We start from the raw sequence: 21,988 nt of genomic DNA on the forward strand, positions 1-21,988 counted from the left end.
GCGAATTTACCAACCCAAGAACGTGGAAGGATTACCTCATGAATATTAAACATTTGGATTTGGATATTCATTAGACCGCTTTGACGTCACATCACAACCGTCCAATAGAGCAGCGGTTGCTTATGAATATTAAAAGTACAGCTTTTGCCATAGTAGGGATCGTAAACAGCAAAGGAGACCCAAGACCAACCCGAGTGGGCATATCAGATCCGCTGAGCGTGAAGTAAGCGGTCAGTCCTCGGGCACTGGAGATCAGATCACGGGGCGTGGGCTCCGGAAAGATCTTTCACTTATACAACTACAACAAATTAGTTCACTTCAAGACTGAAAATGAATCGCGGATCGCAAAAGTCGAGTGATGAGACGCTTATAGAAATGAGCCGAACTGCTTGGTCCAGCGGCGGTGAGTGTCCCAAACACGCCTTTACACATTTCCACACAAGGGTATAGTCGGAAAATACTCACTAATGCTCAGTTTTGTGCTTTATATGAAAGTTGGATGTGTTTTCATTTTTAATTTGACTTATTTAAAATGTGTCTTGTGAAGAGTTAATGTCATGAGGAGGGGATTTTTCAAATGCGCATATCCGTTCCGTCCTAATTATGCGCGACAACGTCTTATTTACGTTAGCTAGTTTACATTTAGTGCTAATTTTAATAACTGTATTCATTACCAGCTTGTAATGTGTGTTGTTTAGTTTGGGAAAGTCTGTCATTGGCGTTTAATTCTGTAGCTAAGTGTACCTACAGTATTGTAGCAACGGAAAAGTTGATAATAAACACTGACAGCTAGCATATAACAAGTATAAGCTACACTGGGGGGAAATGGTGTATAACTTAAACAAATTAGATTTCACAATTACAAAAATAGCCTAATAACTGGAAAATGGTGTATTATTATACGCTAAATAATTTTAAAGTATGATTTTAGAAGTGTTTATTTCAAATATATGAGTTAATACATGTAAAATAGGTGGACATTAATGTACAATGACAAATATTTTTGAGTTTTATGAACTTTTATTCACTTTGTTTTGAACACTTGATCAAGTTTTACCTTAAAGGGTCTTTGTGGATGTCTGTGAATGACAGAATATATTGGTTTTGTGTTCAACAGAAGAATTAATAAATCATAAAAGGTTAGATCCACGTTATTTTGAGCAAATGTTCCTTTTTAGGCTGTCCCTTTAAAATGGTCACATACTTTCCATTCTCCTGGTCATAGTTGTAGTCTACAGAGCGTTTTCTGCTTTAACTCATTACACATGTATTGGAATGGGTCTAAGTACAACACTAATAGGTTGTGCAGAGACCTCAGTATGATTAAAACACTACTTTAAACTATGTTGAACAGAGCTCTGTGGGTTAAAATCATACTATGACTGATAGTAAATTCTTCTTGTATTACTAATGTAAAGACAGATTGCATATGTCTGCACGTGTTAGACCTGTCTGAATGTTGCTGACTTTGTCTTCACTTGTCCGCAGCATTCGAGGAGTTCCCAGATAAGCTGATAACGGGCTCTATAAACACATCCATGCGTTCAACTTTGTCTTTAATTAACACTCTAGGACCAAAGACTAATTCTCTGCCACTTAAATCATATAAGCCTTCACCTTCAACTTTGTGACTATTAATGCCAGTTTGTTATTGTAGCTTGTGTATCTATTTTTTTGTTCTGCGTGCGCGTTACTAACCACAGTATATGTGGCATGTGCTCACCGTTTCCTGTGCTCGCGCACGCATTCTCACTTCCAGGTTTACACTCTGCTGTACCTAAAGTTGGCACAGTTTTGTTACAGTGGTGATGAGAAAGTGTGAAGCTTTTAAAGTACTCTATTTTGATTTGCATTATGCCAGTTGATGGTGTTTGTTCACTCAGACATTGTAGCTGAGACTTAAAAGTGTTATTGCAAGTGCTAAAATTCAGATATGGTGCTAATCAGTGTTCAATTTTGAGTATTAACAATAAACTGGTCAATCAGGACAATCAGAGCAGGGTTTAGAGAGACAACTGGCCTGTTCCACGACGGTGGCTAAACAAACTCAGGATTACAGGATTAGTTTTAAGTTGACAACCCAAACAAAGTGGCTTTGTTGGAACCATTGATCATCAACTTTCTCTGTTAACTCTGGCTTTGATCTTGAGTTTCATGCATGCAAATGAAGGTGGGACATCTGTAGCAAACAGCCAATCACATGTCTCGAAGCATAAGGATAGCTATCAAGACATTTGTGCTGCCCATTATATTACAAACCACAGGAGAGGGACAATTCTCCAGGAGGATAGCGCTCCTTCTCATACTTCATCCTCCACATCAAAGCTCCTGAAAGCAAAGATGGTGCTCCAGGATTGGCCAGCCCAGTCACCAGATATGAACATTATTGAGAATGTCTGGGGTAAGATGAAGAAGGAGGCATTTAATATGGTCCAACAGGCCAATCAGAGCAAGGTTTAGAGAGACCACTGGCCTGTTCCACGACTGTGGCTAAACAAACTCAGGATTACAAGATTAGTTTTGAGTTGACAAAACCAAACAAAGTGGCTTCATTGGCATACCATGACATTGATCATCAAGTTTCACTGTTAACTCTGGCTTTGATCTTGAGTTCATGCATGCAAATGAAGACAGTCAGAAGCAAACAGCCAATCACATGCCTCAAAGCATAAAGATACTATGATTGATTTATTCGGCGCAATTCACAGGTGAAGATTAAAAGAAAAATAAGAATAATTTATAGCGAGAGAAAAGTAAAGTTGAGAATGTGAATCGGTATTCAGAAATAAAAGCTTATATGTATTTATTTTAAACGCTTTATCTTAGGGCTGGGCCATATGGCAAAAATGCAATCTCGATAATTATTTTCCATATTGAACGATAACGATGTATATTTCAATATAAGTTGTTAATGCTTCCAGGTTTAAAATATTAATTTTAAAAAATATTCTTTTATAATTGTAACCCACAATATTTGTCGCTACAAAAATTAAGAGGGTCCATTAAATGGCATAATATATTTTCGGTTGATAAATTTTCAGCGACCGAAAATTCGGTACATCTCTAATATCAACACACTATAAGATTTCATTCATTGCACATTTCTGCTGTGTGATTGGCTCTTAGATCAATATAGAGTATAAAAGTCATTGTATAAATATGTAAAAATGTACATTGTTATTGACACAAATTTTTTCGCTATTCGATATAATATTATTTATCGGCCCAGCCCTACTCTGGCTCCTGTTTAAAAAAAAAAACTTTAAATTGCAGCTGTATATCTGTACATTTTTATTTCATTAAATAAATAAATAAATAAATAAATAAATAAAAAACTTTATGCATAATGGATTGTGAATATAATAATTGTATAAATTCATTCATGCAACATGCAAACTCAACACAGAAACGCCAACTGAGCCAAGGCTCAAACCAGCGACCTTCTTGCTGTGAGGCGACAGCACTACCTACTGCGCCACTGCTTCGCCTAATTATATAAATTATCTCAAATAATTATAATTAATAAATGATTGCTTTCGTGGGTCTCCTTATCTCCGGGTGCCGCTGTGGCTGGTGTATTCTGGTAAATTTTCTTACCCCTTGGTTTCGAGTGTGGTCCTGAAAAATCTTAATTTGAAGGGGTGTATACCCCTTTGCCCTTAGCCCTACGTCTTTAAGCTAAAGAGTATTGGGACACCACTACCTCTTCACGGGCATGCGCAAAACGAGGGGTACGGGTAAAGGGAAGGGCTAAGGGGTAAAATTGGGATTGGGCCTTACTAGACTGAAGTTACTTACCTAATTTGATTATTATATAAAATATTATGTTAATAAGAAGATTTTAGGATTTTATGTCTGATATATTGCTTTCAGGATCTAACTGATTTACCTTCCGTTCACTGTAACAAGATATCTGAGTTATATACGGCTGAATAAATATCAGCAAGTGCACCAAATAGTGTTGCTTATTTTCTCACTGAATATAACTGAAGTGTTATTTTTCTCCTCTCTGTGTCAAACTATATGAAGTAGGTCTATTACGATGCTTATATTAAGGTCTGACATTTTAATATATGTGATCATTTTTGAAGAAGGTGCGTAGTCTTGGACATCGGATACAAAAAATAATTGTAAATAATGTATTATAAAGTAGGTGCATATTTTGGTGTTGATAAATGAAACTGAGAAGATCCTTCATGAACAATTTTTAAAGGATGCTCAAATATCCACTTAGATGTCTGGATTTAGAAAGTCAAGCATGCTATTACAGTGCTTCTCCTCTTGTAGGGAGTTAACCGTGGTTTTTGGAGAACCCAACTTAAACATGAGTCTGGCCTGAAGTAAATTTAGCTAGTTCTGATGAGAAACCTTCTAGGATTTCAGCTTTATTTAGCTGCTTTTGGAGTGTGTGTCAGCATGCGGTCAGCAATTGGGATCGAAAACCATGTTTACTGTAAGATGTAACACAGATTATTCTCTAACAGAACAGAAGTCGCACAAAATACAGTGTTTTTTCTTATAGATTTGCACAATGTTGAAAAAAGTATGTGATGTTGTTGAGTGTTGCAATTAGCATACATGCACATAAAATACATTTAATTCACAGCACATATCAGCGATATACAGTCGCAATCAGAATTATTAGCCCCCTTTGAATTTTTTTTCTTTTTTAAATATTTGCCAAATATTTAACAGAGCAAGAAATTTTCACAGTATGTCTGATAATATTTTTTCCTCTGGAGAAAGTCTTTGTTTTATTTCGGCTAGAATAAAAGTAGTTTTTAATAAAAAATAAAAAAAAAACATTTTAGGGTCAAAATCATTATCCCCTTCAAGCAATTTATTTTTTTTAGTATAATTAACCGAGTGAAGCCTTTAAATGTCACTTTAAGCTGTATAAGTGTCTTAAAAAATATCTAGTCTAATATTATTTACTGTCATCATGGCAAGGATAAAATAAATCAGTTATAAGAGATGAATTATTAAAACTATAATGTCTAGAAATGTGTTGGGAAAAAAAATCTACCCTCCGTTAAACAGAAATTGGGGGAAAAATAAACAGGGGGGCTAATAATTGTGACTTCAACTGTATATGTGTGTGTGTATATATAGCATTTGCTGCCGCTTTCTCTTTAACCATTCTTTGAACAGATTATTAATTGGCCTAACATTAACCGTGTGCGCGGCATCCTCATTTCATTATCGCGCACAGAATGTTTTTTACCCGCTTTCTTTTTCTTGCTGTTATTTTTTTTAATATAGTTTAATAATAATCCTTTACAATAATATTGCTTTAATATGTTGTTAGAGGCATAGTTAACGGGTGATATGGGATTTTGAGTCAGAACAGATCACTGTGCATAGTTTCAGATGAGTGAAAATATATATATATTTATGTTTTGTTGAATAAAAACTGTATGTATACAGCAATATTTTGCTTGTTTTGACACATTACTTAAAATTTCTGGCAAGGAAATGATTAGTTTGTTGTGGCCAGAGAAAAAAAAATGGTAAATCATTATTGCGTTGAGCCCTGAATAGTCCTGTGAAAGAAAACTAATTGCAATCCGACACTTTTTTTTATGAAAGCATAACCCATTTGCTCATCGAGTAAGCTCATAAACAAAAAAGTGTTTAATCATCGAGGAAGCAAGTGGAAAACACACAAAATCTAAATGAAGTCATTTTAGCATGCTGCAACCCATGCCAAAGACAAATTAATATATATGAAATATATTTTCCCAACAACAAAATTATGGCTAGTGATAATGGCGAGTGGCTATTAACCAAGAAAGTTAATGTCAAACCCTGTATATATATATATATATATATATATATATATATATATATATATATATATATATATATATATATATATATATATATATATATATATAATGTTTCAAACTGTCCTCAAACTATTTTATTATTTAAAATAATGGAAAACAATTCATCAGTATTCAGGGCTGGCCTGTGATTCTTAAATCTGTCATCTTTTGATATGTTAATAAACTATTCACATTCTATAATATCCATATATTAACTGTAAAGCGTTAATAATAATTGCTCACAGATATAAGGAATTAAACAGCACATATTCTAATGTGCGCACACTGTTATTGTTTTGGTTTCTGAAAAACCCTTTTCTTCTATGACCTTCACCTATTTTTGCACCTTCAAAGTGTGACAAAATAACTGAGAGTTCTGGAACTGTTCATATTATCTAAATAAAATTGACACTGATTTCACAACGACTCATTTTTAAAGGAAGACTTTTTTGTCATTTAAACATTTTCAACAGATGTTGAAAATAATGTTAATAATTTTAATAAAATAATTTTAATAATTCTTTTTTTATTGATTTCAGAAGACAACAATGGCTTCCATTCCAATTCGGATAAGGAGACGTTTCAACTTGAGAATGCTGAGGTAAAAACTTGAGTTTCTACACTGAATCGTTTGCTATTAGGGTTAGTGGAATCATTGAATTTCCATGCTGGCTGATGTATGCTGGCTAGTTTTGCTTTCCTTTCTATTGAGCAACAAATACCAGCATAGTCTTATATTCAGAGGGTGCTTACGCTTGTTAAGAAGCATTTGCAGCAGGGAAATCCCTTTTTGCTTTATTATGTAACCGTCTCGTTCAGAGCAACAGACAGATTTAGGTTAGAGACTTGAGATTTGAGTCACTAGAAGCACTCTGGTAACCAAACAGCAACTAACAAACAATGCGACCCCGGCAACCACTCACAACTGCACGCTAGCATTGTTTAAAATCTAATTATTTTCCGGAGCATTCATTATTTGAAATGGGAATCCATTTAAAGTAATTATACAGCTTTTTTGTTGAGACGAATAGGTAAATAGACAATCAATAGAGAAGTTTTTAAACATCTGCGTTTCACAAATGGTGTTTCGTCACGGGACGATGCATTAATAAGAGATGTTTATGTTTATTAGATCATCCCCGTGTACTTTATTAACTCACATCAGCGGACAGGTGTTCCTCCATCATGACACATTCATTCAAATGAGCTCTCCTTTCGCCACACACGTCCATGTACACTACTTTGCATATGAAAAATAAGCTGTACCTGTTCTCCAGAGTCTCTTAAGTATCTTTCGTTTTGGTTTACAGCTCATTTTGTGAGCAAAACAGCCTTTGGAGAAACTAGCGTGCAGTTTTTTGATGGAATAATGTAATCAAAATGTTCAATGTCACATTGTTGTGCTGTTTTGATCTTGAATGGAGTTTTGCAGTATGCTCATCCTGAATGTGAATGAGGACTAGGACTCAAAAATAGGACTCAGCAAAAGTTTCTTGTATGTATTTAATATTCAGTATGTATTTAATATTCAGTCTTGGCATGGTATACAGCAGGGAAAACAAGAATTAACAAGTATTGAACCATTTTTTCTTAGAAAACATACACATTTTAAATGTGCCGTTGACCTGAAATTTTCCCCGGGTGTTGGTAGCAACCAAGGAAATCCATATATGCAAAGAAAACAAATCTCATTAGTAAACAAATGAAGTTCTGAGTAATAAAATTAAATGACACAAAGAAAAAGTATTGAACACATAAAGAAAGTGAGGTGTAGAAAGGGAGTGAAAGCCCAGACAGCAGCTGAAATCTCTCAGTAGTTCTTCAGCAACTTATTTTCCCCTCTGCATATTTAATCAGATTTGACCATGGTGATATTAATATATCCCATAAGGGACCACTACATATTATGTTTATGATTTATGTTTTGTGGTAATGACAAATGTGACGGTTGCCACATGAAAAAATACTATAGTTATTTATAGTAATACTATAGTAAAGTGTATTATACGCTGTATGTATATTATAATATTTACAACACCAAGGTTCATGAATGCTACAGCATATCACTGTAATATTGACTATAGTTAACTGATAAACTGTAATAAACATGGTAGTAGGCAGTATAATAGAATTTTTACTACAGTAAACTGTGGTGTATTGTAATGTTTTGTGTGTGTATGTGTATATATACATATACAGTATATACATATATACAGTATATATATATATATATATATATATATATATATATATATATATATATATATATATATATATATATATATATATATATACGTGTGTGTGTGTGTATATACATACACACACACACATATATGTATATATATGTATATACATATGTATGTGTGTGTGTGTGTGTGTGTGTGTGTATGTATATATATATATATATATATATATATATATATATATATATATATATATATATATATATATATATATATATATATATATATATATATATATATATATATATATATATATTTAATTCACATTCTACATTATTGGAGCAACTCTATTCCCAGACACCATAACTGAAAGAGATCTGATTGAGGTCCAGATTGTACAAAACTCCGCCTTAGGCCAGAGTGCTGTGATTGGCCAACTGATTTACTGCAATGTGATTGGCCGAACATCTTGAATTTGTCTAAAAGTTTACAAGTCAGATTTGTCTACATGACGGCAACACTAAAATTCATTGGAAGCCTTGTATTTATCTTTATGTTGGCAATAATTGCCAATATTATGTATTATAGCAATATTTAAAGTTATGATATAGATGTGTGCCATAGTAAAATATTAAAGGCTTGGAATAGAGGTCAAACTGAGTACTGTTGGCATACTATTAAGGTGCTTTTCAGTAATTCTTTAGGCCTTAACAGACCCCCAGTTTCTGTTCAGTTGCATTGCATGTGAAAAAGCAGCATGGACAGACTTCAAAATATCTCTATTTGTGTTTCACAGAAAATATATAATAATCATACAAGTTTAAACAACATTAGAGAGCATAAATAAAGGTTCATAAGTACATAAGTAATCACAATGTGGATGTGCAATATTGACAAACAAAATTGGATATTATTTATTAATTTATTTATTCAATTATTTATTTATGATAATGATAATTAAAAAATATTTGGTTTAATTTAGGCCTGAGCAAATATGGGACTAAAATTGCCAACAAGTGGCACAAATCCATGTTTTAATGAGCGATTCATTGAATCATTCGAACAAATGATTCTTTTAAAATGGCAGACTCATTTCAGAAACAAAGCAACTAACAGTATTAATGAATGGATCATTGAATCATGGCTTTGATCATATGTTTAAAAATAGATTAATTCAGGATTAAAACACTGAAGTGTTGCTATGAGATGCGCAAATGTTCTGCTCTGACTTTAATTATTTTCATAGGCAACTGAAAAAGTGACAATATTTAGTATAAAATGCAACTCAGTCAGTATGAACTTCTTATTTGGTAGACTGTAGTTTAATATCAGTATCACATATTATTTGTAATACATCTAATATTTGCAAAAATAGTTTGTGATGTTACTGAACTATAACGGCTTATTAATATATAAAAACACAAACCCATTTGGGATATTTTTTGCGTTCTTAATCTGAATTATTAGCTAGTTATTAACAGATCTTTAACCAATGCATCTGGACTCTCGAAATGCGCTTGTGTTCAGTTTTTGGCTAAGTAATGTCAATATTATCGCGTACTATAAATATCACACACCCCAGTTCTCCCTCAAATCTCTGCACTGATAAAATAATCATCAAGAAAGACTGAAGGTCACTTTAGCTGTTATCTTTCCTCCGCCCTTCTCTACACTTTCCATTGCCTTTTGTTTATTATGTTTTTGTGGTCTTTGACGCCCTTCAGTTTTTTTAAAGGCACAATATGTACGATTTTTTTATTAAAATATCCAGAAACCACTAGAACAGTGTTTAATATTTTGCTGACTGATACACTTACATTACTCTAAATGTTTGGAGAAATGTTTGAAAGCAATCCACAGAAATAAGCTATTTTAACTAGTGAGATTTTATGTTGTTAGATAGATCCGCTGTGTGTTCATGCTTACGTCATCACACATCATTGATTTTCAGTTCAAATTTATAGAAACAGAGAAACAGCAAAGATGCTTTAAAAATATTGTGTGTTTATATTCATCCTGATCTCACAAGGAGCCATTTTATGTAATTTATGCATGTTGTCAAGTGCTTAGTTCGACGGAATTCTTACAATTTTATTCATATGAAAATGTACGATTTTTAAATTGCGTTGGTTTTAATAATGTTTACACCAAAGATGCAGTAGACCGTCATAAAACTGCGCCTTTGTTTGTTGTGAACACACGCCCTCTAGTGGTGAAAATGACATACTGTGCCTTTATATTATTTATATGATAATTACTGTCAAAAAAGTGGCTATTTTGAAGGAATTAATATGATTACATTCATATTTGTTATGAATATTTACCTTTTAGTCATGATAATTACATACTCTGCCTTTAAATTAAACGTATTTTCAGAATTCATATGATAATGTTCAATTTTAAAAATGAGGTGTGTGCCAAAACCCCTTCCCTAACACTATTCCTCATTGGGGGATGAGCAGATCGAACTAAAACGTACAAATGAGATTATAGGAATTAATATCAGTCACTAAATTTAAAAAATGCAGTGAGATTGTTCTGGTTTTATTATGGTGCATTCTCTATAGATGTGCATTAGATTAGGAATGAGATTATACAAATTAATGTCAGCGACTAACTCAGAAAGTTACGAATTGCCACAAAATTGTGTTGGTTTTATTATGATGCATTCACACATGTTAAGTCAATGCAAAGATGCAATAGACATCCTATTTAATAAAGACTACAACTTCCATGATTCCCCACGTAGTCACAGCGTCATCAAACTGCACTCTTGTTTGTTGCGAATGCGCACCCTCTAGTAGTGAAAAGACATTCTGTGTCTTTAAATGAATGAAAGACCAGTGATCTGCTTCTCAGTGACCGCCGACACCTCTCTTCTGTCCATGTAGTCCAGGTTGAGTGTTGTGTCTGAATGCACAAGCACAGTGTCTGTGTGCTCGAGTCACTCTTCAGTGGTTGTGTGTGAGGAGTGTGAGAGAGAAAACACTGCGCACATCAGCAGCTTTAAAGGGGTAAGAAGGAGTGTGTTTGTGCTCGCTGTGAGTTTGGAATGTGTCTTAAAGAAACTGTAGCATGAAAACACAGTTTTATTTCAGATTGTCCATCGTGTGTTTTATAGATTGCAATAGGTTGTTATAAATATTAATAAAAAATTTTGTTTTTTTTAAGTAAGGTCGGTTAGCTAATTAAAACCTTTCTATTCCTTTAAAAAATGATTAATGCAAAATTAAATTAAATAATATCTACTGTTTAGCTTAATGTACTGAAATGCAAATGAAAAAGCAAAAGAAGTAAGAAGTAAATGTTGATTTTACTAAAATGAAAATGGGAAATAAAGTCACAATACTAAAATAACACTTCTTTAAAAAAACTATATTTTATTACAGTTATATCTGGAAGAAATGGATTAAAAATGGAAACAATTTGGAAAAAATACATTAAAAATGGGAACAATTTAGGAAAAAATACATTAAAAATGGGCACAATTTGTAAGAAGTGCATTAAAAATGGGAACAATTTGTAAGAAATGCATTAAAATGGGAACAATTTGGAAGAAGTGCATTAAAAATGGGAACAATTTGAGGAAAAATGGCATTAAAATTGGGAACAATTTGGGAAAATGCATTAAAAATGGGAACAATTTGTAAGAAATGCATTAAAAATGGAAACAATTAGTAAGAAATGCATTAAAAATGGAAACAATTTGTAAGAAATGCATTAAAAATGGAAACAATTAGTAAGAAATGCATTAAAAATGGGAACAATTTGTAAGAAATGCATTAAGAATGGGAACAATTTGTAAGAAATGCATTAAAATGGGAACAATTTGTAAGAAATGCATTAAAAATGGAAACAATTTGTAAGAAATGCATTAAAAATGGAAACAATTTGTAAGAAATGCATTAAAAATGGGAACAATTTGTAAGAAATGCATTAAAAATGGAAACAATTTGTAAGAAATGCATTAAAAATGGGAACAATTTGTAAGAAATGCATTAAAATGGGAACAATTTGTAAGAAATGCATTAAAAATGGAAACAATTAGTAAGAAATGCATTAAAAATGGAAACAATTTGTAAGAAATGCATTAAAAATGGGAACAATTTGTAAGAAATGCATTAAGAATAGGAAAAATTTGTAAGAAATGCATTAATCGATTAGTCGATTTTTTTGTTGTTGCGCTGAATCATCTGTTGAACTGCATCCCAATCATCACAAATACTGCAGAAGACCTACTGGAACCCTCAGCCAAGATTCTCACAGGCATGATCATATTTTATTGTGGTCAAATAAGCGTAATCTAGAGGCCTTTGCCTTTCATTTAAGCCACTTCTGATACCAATTGATCATCTAAGTTATTTTTTGCTGTTCCTAAAACTTGGATAGGCACCAAGACTTTTGTCGTGTAGAATTAAATTAATGATCTAATTATGGGCCTTTTACAAATGCAGTCAAATAATTAAGTAATATCTGTCAATTAAATTATTTATAATTTCAATGTTTCAATTAAAATGTTTTTATTGCTGCATATATCAGTAATTTATTCCATATTAGTTTTAAAAAATATGCCTGTATAATTATTAAGTTTGTTTAGTATTTTAAATAAAAAAATTGTCTAAATGAAAAAAAAAAATAATAATATATATATATATATATATATATATATATATATATATATATATATATATATATATATTAATATTTAAAATTTTGTATGTTATTTATCTGATTATTTATATTATATATATTATTTTTATTTATTTATTTATTTATTTTATATTTATTATTATTTTTTATTTAAATAAAAAATGTTCCCCAGTTTGCAGTGATTAACACTGTGCTTTTCTTTTTCATCAAACCAGATTGTTTGCATGCGCTGTTTGTTTGTTTTTTTGTGGTGCTCACAGCACTGGGCGTTTACTCGTCTGTGTGTTTACTGACTTGTAAAACCAAAGACATCATGCAAATGGATCTGTTCCTTTGTAACTTAATGCACAGGTTATCTGCAGTAATATGGCTGCTGATAGCATGTCTAATCAGATCATTTATCACAAAGTGAATCCAGCTTAATTTTGCAACAGATGAACATCAGATAGACTTTTATTGTGTTTATGTATTGTGTCGTGTGAACAGACGTGTGCGTTGTTTCCTTCATTAACCTCACAACACTACTGAATTCATCCACAGATCTGGAGAAAGAGAGCTTTATTTCTGAAGTATCGCTCCAGGGTACGACACGGTAAAAAGGGCTGAGTTTGTGAACTTTGAGCTTGCCTTGAGCATCTTGAATATGATCGTGTTAGACGAGTGCATTGTATTGGGCAACATGAAATGCATGGAAACGCATTGGGCAACGTGACTTATGGGTGTGTATGATACTAAGAGCTTGTGTTGGATAGTAGAAGTGTTTGCTAAGTGTGTTTACTGTTGGTTTTGCTAACACTAGTGGGATTAGAGGTTTGTTTAAATCACTAACTTTAATTATTATACATCACGTAACTATCATTGCATAATACCTGAATGATTTGCTGTTTTCATGCTATAAACTTTTCATATTTTGTGATTCATGTTTTTCCCCCATGTATTTATGCTCTTGAATTGCATTATAAGACCTTGATCTAACTATAGTTGTTTGTATAAAAATAGTTTGAACTTATTTGTTAGGTTAATCTTATGAATTACGGTACCAAAACTAACTGAATTTGTGTTATTCCATATACAGTATGTTATTAAAAGGTTAATCTTATGAATTACGGTACCAAAACTAACTGAATTTGAGTTATTCCATATACAGTATGTTATTAAAAGGTTAATCTTATGAATAACGGTACCAAAACGAACTTAATTTAAGTTATTCCATATACAGAATGTTATTAAAAGGTTAATCTTATGAATAACGGTACCAAAACTAACTTAATTTGAGTTATTCCATATACAATTTGTTATTAAAAACTACTAAAATGTCAATAAAAGTCATCAAAAGTAGTCCCTCAATGCCATTCATAACTGTAAAAACCTTTTAAAAATATACTAATGGTTAATTAACATATTTTTTAGTGTAACAAATGAAAAAGTGGAAATAAAATACTGTCATTTTTTCTATTTATGTGAATTCCTGAACAAGCTATTAATTTAAAACAATTATAATGCATACATTTTATACATAATTAGCTACAACATAGTGGAAAATTATATAAATAATTTGGCGAAATATCCATACATAGTATTAAAGAGATGGAAACTTGTTTAAAAGGGTCTATTTCGCACATAATTATGTACAAAACAGTAGAAATTTGCATTAATAAATAGTGAATAAAACAGTTTAAGTATTTACATTTTGCACATAGTTATGTACAAAAAAAAAATTAAAAATGGCATAAATTGTGAATAACATGTTTAAGATTAGAATTGATTATTATAAGATTACATTTGGCTCATTATTAGGTATTAATAAGTAGCAATTTGCATAAATAAATAGCGAATAAACTAGTTAAAGTATTTAATGATTACGATAATTATGTACGAATAAATTGCAAATATTATGTTTAAGAATAGAATTGATTATTGTAAGATTACATTTCGCACATTATTATAGCAATTATACGTAAAAAAAAAAAAAAGTAAATCCAAGGAGTCATCTCTGAATAATTTTTTTCAGTGTATACTATGGCAATTTGCATAAAGAAATAGCAAATAAAACTGTTTAAAATAAAATTTAATGAATAAATAATGAATATACAGTTTAAGAATTTACATTTCGCACACATTTATGTACAAAAAAGTCCAAATTTGATGCAAAAAAAAGTACATTTGCATGAATAAATAGTGAATAAACCCGTTTAAGTATTTAATGATTATGATAAGATTATATTTTCACAAATATTTACGTATGAAACATTTGTAAATCGCATAAGTAAGTGAATTTCGACAAACTAATTTCGAGAGAAGCACGTGATGTGATTGATTGCGGCTGGCTGCAATTGGATCAATCCAAACTATAAATAGCCCAACTAGTAAGAGTGGCCTACAAGATTATTTCGCACATAATTATGTACCTAAAAGTAGAAAAATCACATAAATAAATAGCAAATTAACAGTTTAAAAAACTTCAATGATTATAAGATCACACTGCGCACATTATTATGTGCGATAAATGTGAAAATCACATAATAAATACGGAATAAAACTGTTTAAGAATTTAGATGTTATGAAAGGATTACACTTCGCTCATTATTATCTTTGAAAAAAGTTGAAAATTGCATAAATAAACGACAAATAAAACAGTTCCGTCTGTTGGAAACTGGTTTGGAATTCATTATTTTGCAGTTGCTTTTGGTTAGCCACATACATGAAAATATGTGAATAACTGTGAATAATTTTCTGTGCAGCCTGAGGCTGAACAAACAGTTCCTTATCGATCAGTGTTGAGAGTTTGTGAGCTCCAATCCTGCATATCTGCATGAATAAATAATGTTTATGCTTATGAAAGCAGCATTTTAAAGCATCAGAGCCTTGACGATCTGGAAATTCTGAACCCGTTTTTGAGAAGTTAGCTTATGCTTATCGATACACTACCAGTCAAAAGTTCGGCATGAGTATGATTTTTTTTAAACAAGACTATTCTGCTCAAAAAAACAGCATTCATGTAATCAAAAATCTGAAAAAGTATTACAATTTTAAATAGCGGTTTTCTCAGTGAATGTAGTTTAAATGTTAATTTATTCCTGTGATTCAAAGCCGAATTTTCTCCAGTATTCAGCGTCACGCTATCCTTCAGAAATCATTATAATGGAAGGATTTTCTCTTCCCTATATGTTCAATTATTATTGTTCTTTAAATTATTAACATTTCAAACATATTTTAAACATTAATATATTTTACTATTTTACTTTTTAGAATTCTTTAATAAAACAAATAACGACAAAAAAATTTTATTATTTATATTTAATATTATTTATATATATATATATATATATATATATATATATATATATATATATATATATATAAGAGGTATATAAGTAAATTATTTTTCATTCACTCTCGATTAATTTAATGTGTCCTTGATGTATAAAATAAAACACACTAATAATGGTACTTTTTTAAATATGTAAACAGTTATAAACACTGAAATAATAATTAATATGAATAATAATAAACATTTTTGAATCGATAGCTGCAGGTGATAATGATCTTATATCATTATATTTTTAATAATTTACATACAATTGTATTTAGTATGGAATAAATCAATTAAATTTAATTAATAAAAAAAGTTATTTTTAATAATAATAATAATGTACAAATATTGCATAAAAAATGTAGAATTTTATTTATTTTGTTTTACATCAGAGGAATAAATACATTTTTATTTAATCAAAAGGAAAACAGTTAATAATAATAATAATAATAATAGTAATAATAATATTTACTTAATTATTTTCTTTTCATCTTAGTCCCTTTATTAATCTGGGCTGGAAGGGCATCCACTGTTTAAAACAAATGCTGGATAAGTTGGCGGTTCATTCCCCTGTGGCGATCCCTAATAAATAAAGCGACTAAGCTGAAGCAAAATGAATGAATGAAGACATATTTGGATGAACTGTTCCTTTAAGAGTGCTTCAGCCAGATCCCTTTCCAAGCAAATCTCCCCTGGCACACAGAAATAATCTGAGCAAACACAGGTCTAAATGAACATCCTACAGTCTCTTTACTGTACGCAGGAGTGTGTTTGTCCTGGCTGTGTTTTCTCTACTCTCTCATCTCCTGTAATTACAAGCTGGAGGTCGCACGTATGAACGTATTATATATAATAATAACCATACGCTCCCGCGCTGACATATAGAGTAAGTACATATGCGGTGGAGTAAATCAGGGTGGGTATGAAGTGAGCTGCAAAGACACTAAAAACAGCTTCTGAGACATGTAATTATGCAGCATGACACAATTAGAGAGTCCTGCGCTATAAAAAACACAGCTAATGAACATGACCAGGCTTTTTATGTTTAAAGACATGCTATCATATGGGAAGGGAACTGCAGGCACTTTAATCTAGCTGCAAACCAATGTATGCAGGGATTTATAAAGACATTTACTTCATCCAAACTACAGCTGTACAATTGTCACCATGCCGCCCCTATTTAAATCATACATTTATTGGCAAGTTAATATGAAGCACCTGATAAATGTGACATGTAGGCAATGAATCTGAAACACTGGGAAAAATACAAGACAGATGGGAAAAAGAGAATATCACAGGCCTTAGTATTTACATGCTATCATGATGCTGAGGTTAGTCCTCTTGAAAGTGTCACGATCTGTAAATGGGTTTTAGATTTCACATGCAAATGACAGCAGAGAGAGCAATGATGTGCAAATATTTATGCCATTGTTTTCTGCCATTGCAAATAACTGGATAAAAATGCATCGCATGTTTCCAGTTTTAATAGCCTGACAACTTCCCACTGGCCTAGTAATAGCATAGCAACCATCCAAATCACCCGCAGCAGGCATCCATATTTCAATTGGCTCTATTTTGACGATCTAGGCACATACACTGCGTCTCAAATGGCACCCTCATGCACTATGTACTTATGCACTTGCACACTTCAACAGCATAGTATATGTTAATTTATATAGCGTACAATGTAGTGTCGTCCCAAATGGCACACTAATGTTTCTTTACCAAGCGGAAATTCAAACCGTTTCCCTGATGACGTTTGACGGTTAAATACTTGCCGTGAGTATTACCACATTCTCCATCGGGAGGCGCTATAATGACTCTCGTAGGAAAATTTTGCTTTCACAATGCAAAATAAATAAAGTTATCCAACATGTGCGGCTGATAGCTCCGCGTCTTCCGCCATGTGAGCAAACTTGCGGTCGCTGAGTGCGTGAAGTGTTTATCAGTTTTCAATGTGAACGCACTACTTACATTATTTATACTACAAAATAGCGTAGAACAGTGCATAAGTATACGATTTTGGGTTAGTCTAAAGCGCAGAGCGCAAAAGCATTAAGGGCATGTTTAAATCCAGTTTTACTATTTTAAATATGGAAAAATACGCTCTGTGCCACAGTGCATGGTCTAACGGGGTTGAGCTTATTCTCTTAATGAGTAATGGGTGTGTGTTGAGAATAATGTGCATTTAACCAATCAGAGTCTCATCTCACATTCCCTTTACTAGTCAGTTGTGCGCGTCGTTTGATATTTACATGGCAACTTTGTAAGTGTAAAAACTGAACGCTTCACTATTGCGAGAAAGCAGTTAAACAGAGCATCTGCAGCGAGAGGATAAAGAACGAGCCTCCACCATTCAGCCTCTTTACTTTCTATTTACTTTTACTCTTTACTCCTTTACTTTTGTGGATAAGGAAACGTGTTCTACGCAGAGACATCCATCATGCTGTGTTCCCACCACACCAAGAAGCATCAAGCGCGAGTGATTTACATGTTAAGTCAATGCAACGGCGCGAATAGACATCTTGTGACGCAATACATGTGATTGATGCGGCGGGAATGACACAATACATGTGATTGACGCGGCATGGTGCGAATTGAGCGTTTGACACGTTTAAGCGTGTTTCGCGCAAATTGCTCGAGAAAGAAAAAATCTGAACTTTAACGTAGGGTTGAGCTGATAGACGATGCCATCGTCCATCGCTGATGGTCAATAGACAACCTGATACTGAGCCGGCGTCGCCGATCCTCCGCCCCGTCCCCGTCGTAAACTCGCTCGTGAAAAATACACACTCAGGCCCTGTTTACACTAGTAAACAAATGTTAAAATGGCATTATAAAAACGAAAATAATCCACATCCACAACGTGTTTTACCTAGCATTTCTGAACAGCCCTCAGTCCGCTGAAAACGCACATCACGTGACCACACACACACACAAGTGGGGCTAACTGCAGAGCCACACACACACAGCCACACACTGCCATGCGCTTCTCAGTCTCTATGCATTTTTGGTACTCATAATTCCGCAAACGAGTGATAATCTTCCAGAAATCAAGAGTCTCCCTCCTGGTCCTCAAATACGTTACGCACTCTTCTCATCTCTCCTGGCTCTTCAGACAGGTCGCACGCACTTTATTGAATCCGCGTCTGTTCTGAAGTGGATTTTGACACGTGAATAAAGTGGATTTTGACACGGGAATGAAGCGGATTTTGACACGCAAATGAAGCGTATTTGATGCGGGAATAAAGCAGATATTGACACGTGAATGAAGCGGATTTTGACACGTGAATGAAGTAGATTTTGACACGCGAATGAAGTGGATTTTACATGGGAATGAAGCAGATTTTGACACGCGAATGAAGCGGATTTTGACTCGCAAATGAAGCGAGTTAACTTAAATGTTCACGCGTCTACATACGCAGGAATAGCCCGATTTATCCTTCTGGTGTGAACACAGCATTAGCCTCCATAACTAAATTCATTTGTTTAGCACAAAGATTTGTTTCAAAACCATTTCTAAATTAACTTCTTATTTCCAGCAAACTAATAAATGAGCAATAATAACCAAGTGTGGTCAAACAACTAACAAACAATAACGGTCAAACAATAACGAGTTAAGTCCTGTTCTTATGCCCCATATGGTCTAAAACCTGACAGGTGGACAAATCTAAGCTTGTTTTTACTAAAACAAATTTAAATATGCATTTAATAAATAATACTGCTAAAAATAATAATAATATTATACTTAAGCAAGTTGCTGTGCATTTGCTGTGTAAAATATGTGCTGGAATAGTTGGCGGTTCATTCCGCTAAGCTAAAGGAAAATAAATGAATGAATGAATAAAATTTGCATTGCCTTCTTCGAATCCCAACATAGAAAAGAGTGGATGAACTTTATTTATAACATTTTCCCAAACCACGTCACTAAGAATTTGTTCATTTTTTTTTTTTTTTACCTTGGATTTGTTTACAAACAAAGCCACAATACAACACTGGATTTTCCAAACAATTGAAAATAAAAGACGATGCTGCGCTGATTTCATTTAATCTGACTGTCAGATCTTATGTTTAAGCACACAGCTGTCCTTACCAACTAAACATTTGAATTATTGAAGTACAGTTTGGGGCGGTGGCCTCATGTTCAGCTCAAACCGTCAGGGCCAGATAGCAGTGTGGTTATCTCCAAATGTAAACTGCTATAAGGAGAAGTGTTAGCATTGGCAAATTCAGCTCTGAAGGAAGACGACAGAATTTAGTCAGTTTGGACTTCAAAAAGTAGTGCTGCATGATATTGAAAAAAAATGCCCTTCCAGCAGCAACCCAGTACTGGGACACACTCATACAGTCTCACATTTACACACATACTCTACGGACAATTACACATGCAAACTCCTTCTTGTTATATATATATATATATATATATATATATATATATATATATATATATATATTATAATTCTAGATTGATTGGGAGGATTTTGTTGGGGAGTGAATCTGCATTAAATACGCTGATTATGATAGATAAATTCAATAGAGCAAGATACATATTAAATGAACAGTGCTTTGTGTTTGTGTTGAGATTCAGGCACAGGGATTGAATAATCAAATGTAAAACTGCACTGCTTTCACTGCATAAATTAAAATGAATCTTTCTCCAATTGTTTCTTGTGCCTGCATCCTTTAAATGTAGGAACAAGTTAAATGCAGAGCTTAAAACAACATGCAAATGATAGCCCTGCTATAACTATAATAATTATCCTCCAGACATGACATTGCATATGCTGCGATGCGACTATTACCGATGCCTAATTTCATTTTAACTTTCATTTCAAGAGTTGACACTTAGCTGATGATTGATTATAAAGCTTGTTTGGCATGCTGTCCTGGGAGAGAGCCCTGAGCTCATAAGATCTTCGAGCCTGGGGTTCCCTCCCATTTGCAAGGCGAGAGGGGGGTTTAAGCTCAGGTAGATCTGTAGAACTCCCCTGCTGTAGTAGCTCATAAACAGATAGTGATCGCTCTTAAGAGATATCTTCTTGCTAGGAGCATGTCTATGGTGCTGATTTGGATTAGCCAATTAACTTAACCTCCATGTTTTTGGACGGTGGGAGGAAACCGGGGAACCCGGGGGACTAGAACCAGTGACGTTCTTGCTGTGAGGCAATAGTGCTAACCACTGGGCCACCGTGCCACCCATCTAGGAAAGGAGGAGGAGTAGGGGTGAAAGGGGGGGGTTCTTCAAAACGAAGATGGCTATTATATGGAACTGAGGGTATTTATAGTGGCTTAGAAATCGTCTGATTGGTGAATCATTCGATTGAAAAATGTGGGACTAGCTGCAAGCAATCATAAGCACGTGATCCTCTCCAAATTAGTTAATAAATAAACTTCACTTATTATCGGGAGAAGTTATAAGACACAAATATTTCAACCAAAAGCTTTCCTCTGTGTGTAAAGCACTTCAATCCCTCCATCCGCTTTTTTTGAAATGACTGACTATATTGACGCCATTGATTATTTAATATTCAATTACTAAACACTAGTGCTGTCAATCGATTAAAAAAAATTTACTAATTAATCACACTTTTTTTGAAAATTAATCACGATTAATTGCATTTAAAAGACTGAAAATTGTAATTTTGGTTATTCAAATGTAAAATTAATGTAAACGTTGCGGCAGTATCCCACAAAAGCACAGAGACTCCCGGATACCCGCAAATGAATGATAATCTCCTGGAAATCGAAAGTCTCCCGCCCAGTCCTTAAATACGTTGCACATCCCTCTCCACCGCATCCCTCCTAGCTCTTCAGGTACGTCGCGCTCAACTCACCCCGACCGCTCTTCAGGTACGTCGCGCACAACTCACCCCTACCGCTCGTCAGGTACGTCTCGCGTGCACACGCCCCTACTCAGATACATCACTCACTCAATCCCTGACACAGACACACACACAGACAGATACACAGACACACAATGCACCAGAGCGACTCCCTTCAGATTCAACATGCAT

The 21,988-nt window shown here is 33.4% G+C and overlaps 1 protein-coding gene across 5 annotated transcripts in view; it reads left to right on the forward strand.

Annotated features, from left to right (window-relative positions):
• The first annotated feature begins 200 nt into the window (after positions 1–200).
• Positions 201–21,988, forward strand: part of ano5a (anoctamin 5a) — a 59,418-nt gene continuing 37,630 nt past the window's right edge. For 2 of the 5 annotated variants that reach the window (XM_021470757.3, XM_021470758.3), the window contains exons 1-3: positions 201–403; positions 6,368–6,429; positions 13,202–13,243. In XM_021470757.3, coding sequence (XP_021326432.1) covers positions 331–403; positions 6,368–6,429; positions 13,202–13,243 — 177 coding nt within the window. In that variant the 5' untranslated portion in view covers positions 201–330. Of the gene's footprint in view, positions 404–6,367; positions 6,430–10,908; positions 11,026–13,201; positions 13,244–21,988 lie in introns of those variants that run through there. The other 3 variants (XM_009298193.5, XM_073943393.1, XM_073943395.1) reach the window with 2 other exon arrangements.

This window comes from Danio rerio, chromosome 25 (genome assembly GCF_049306965.1).
Source record: "Danio rerio strain Tuebingen ecotype United States chromosome 25, GRCz12tu, whole genome shotgun sequence".
NCBI classification, from domain to species: Eukaryota; Metazoa; Chordata; class Actinopteri; order Cypriniformes; family Danionidae; genus Danio; species Danio rerio.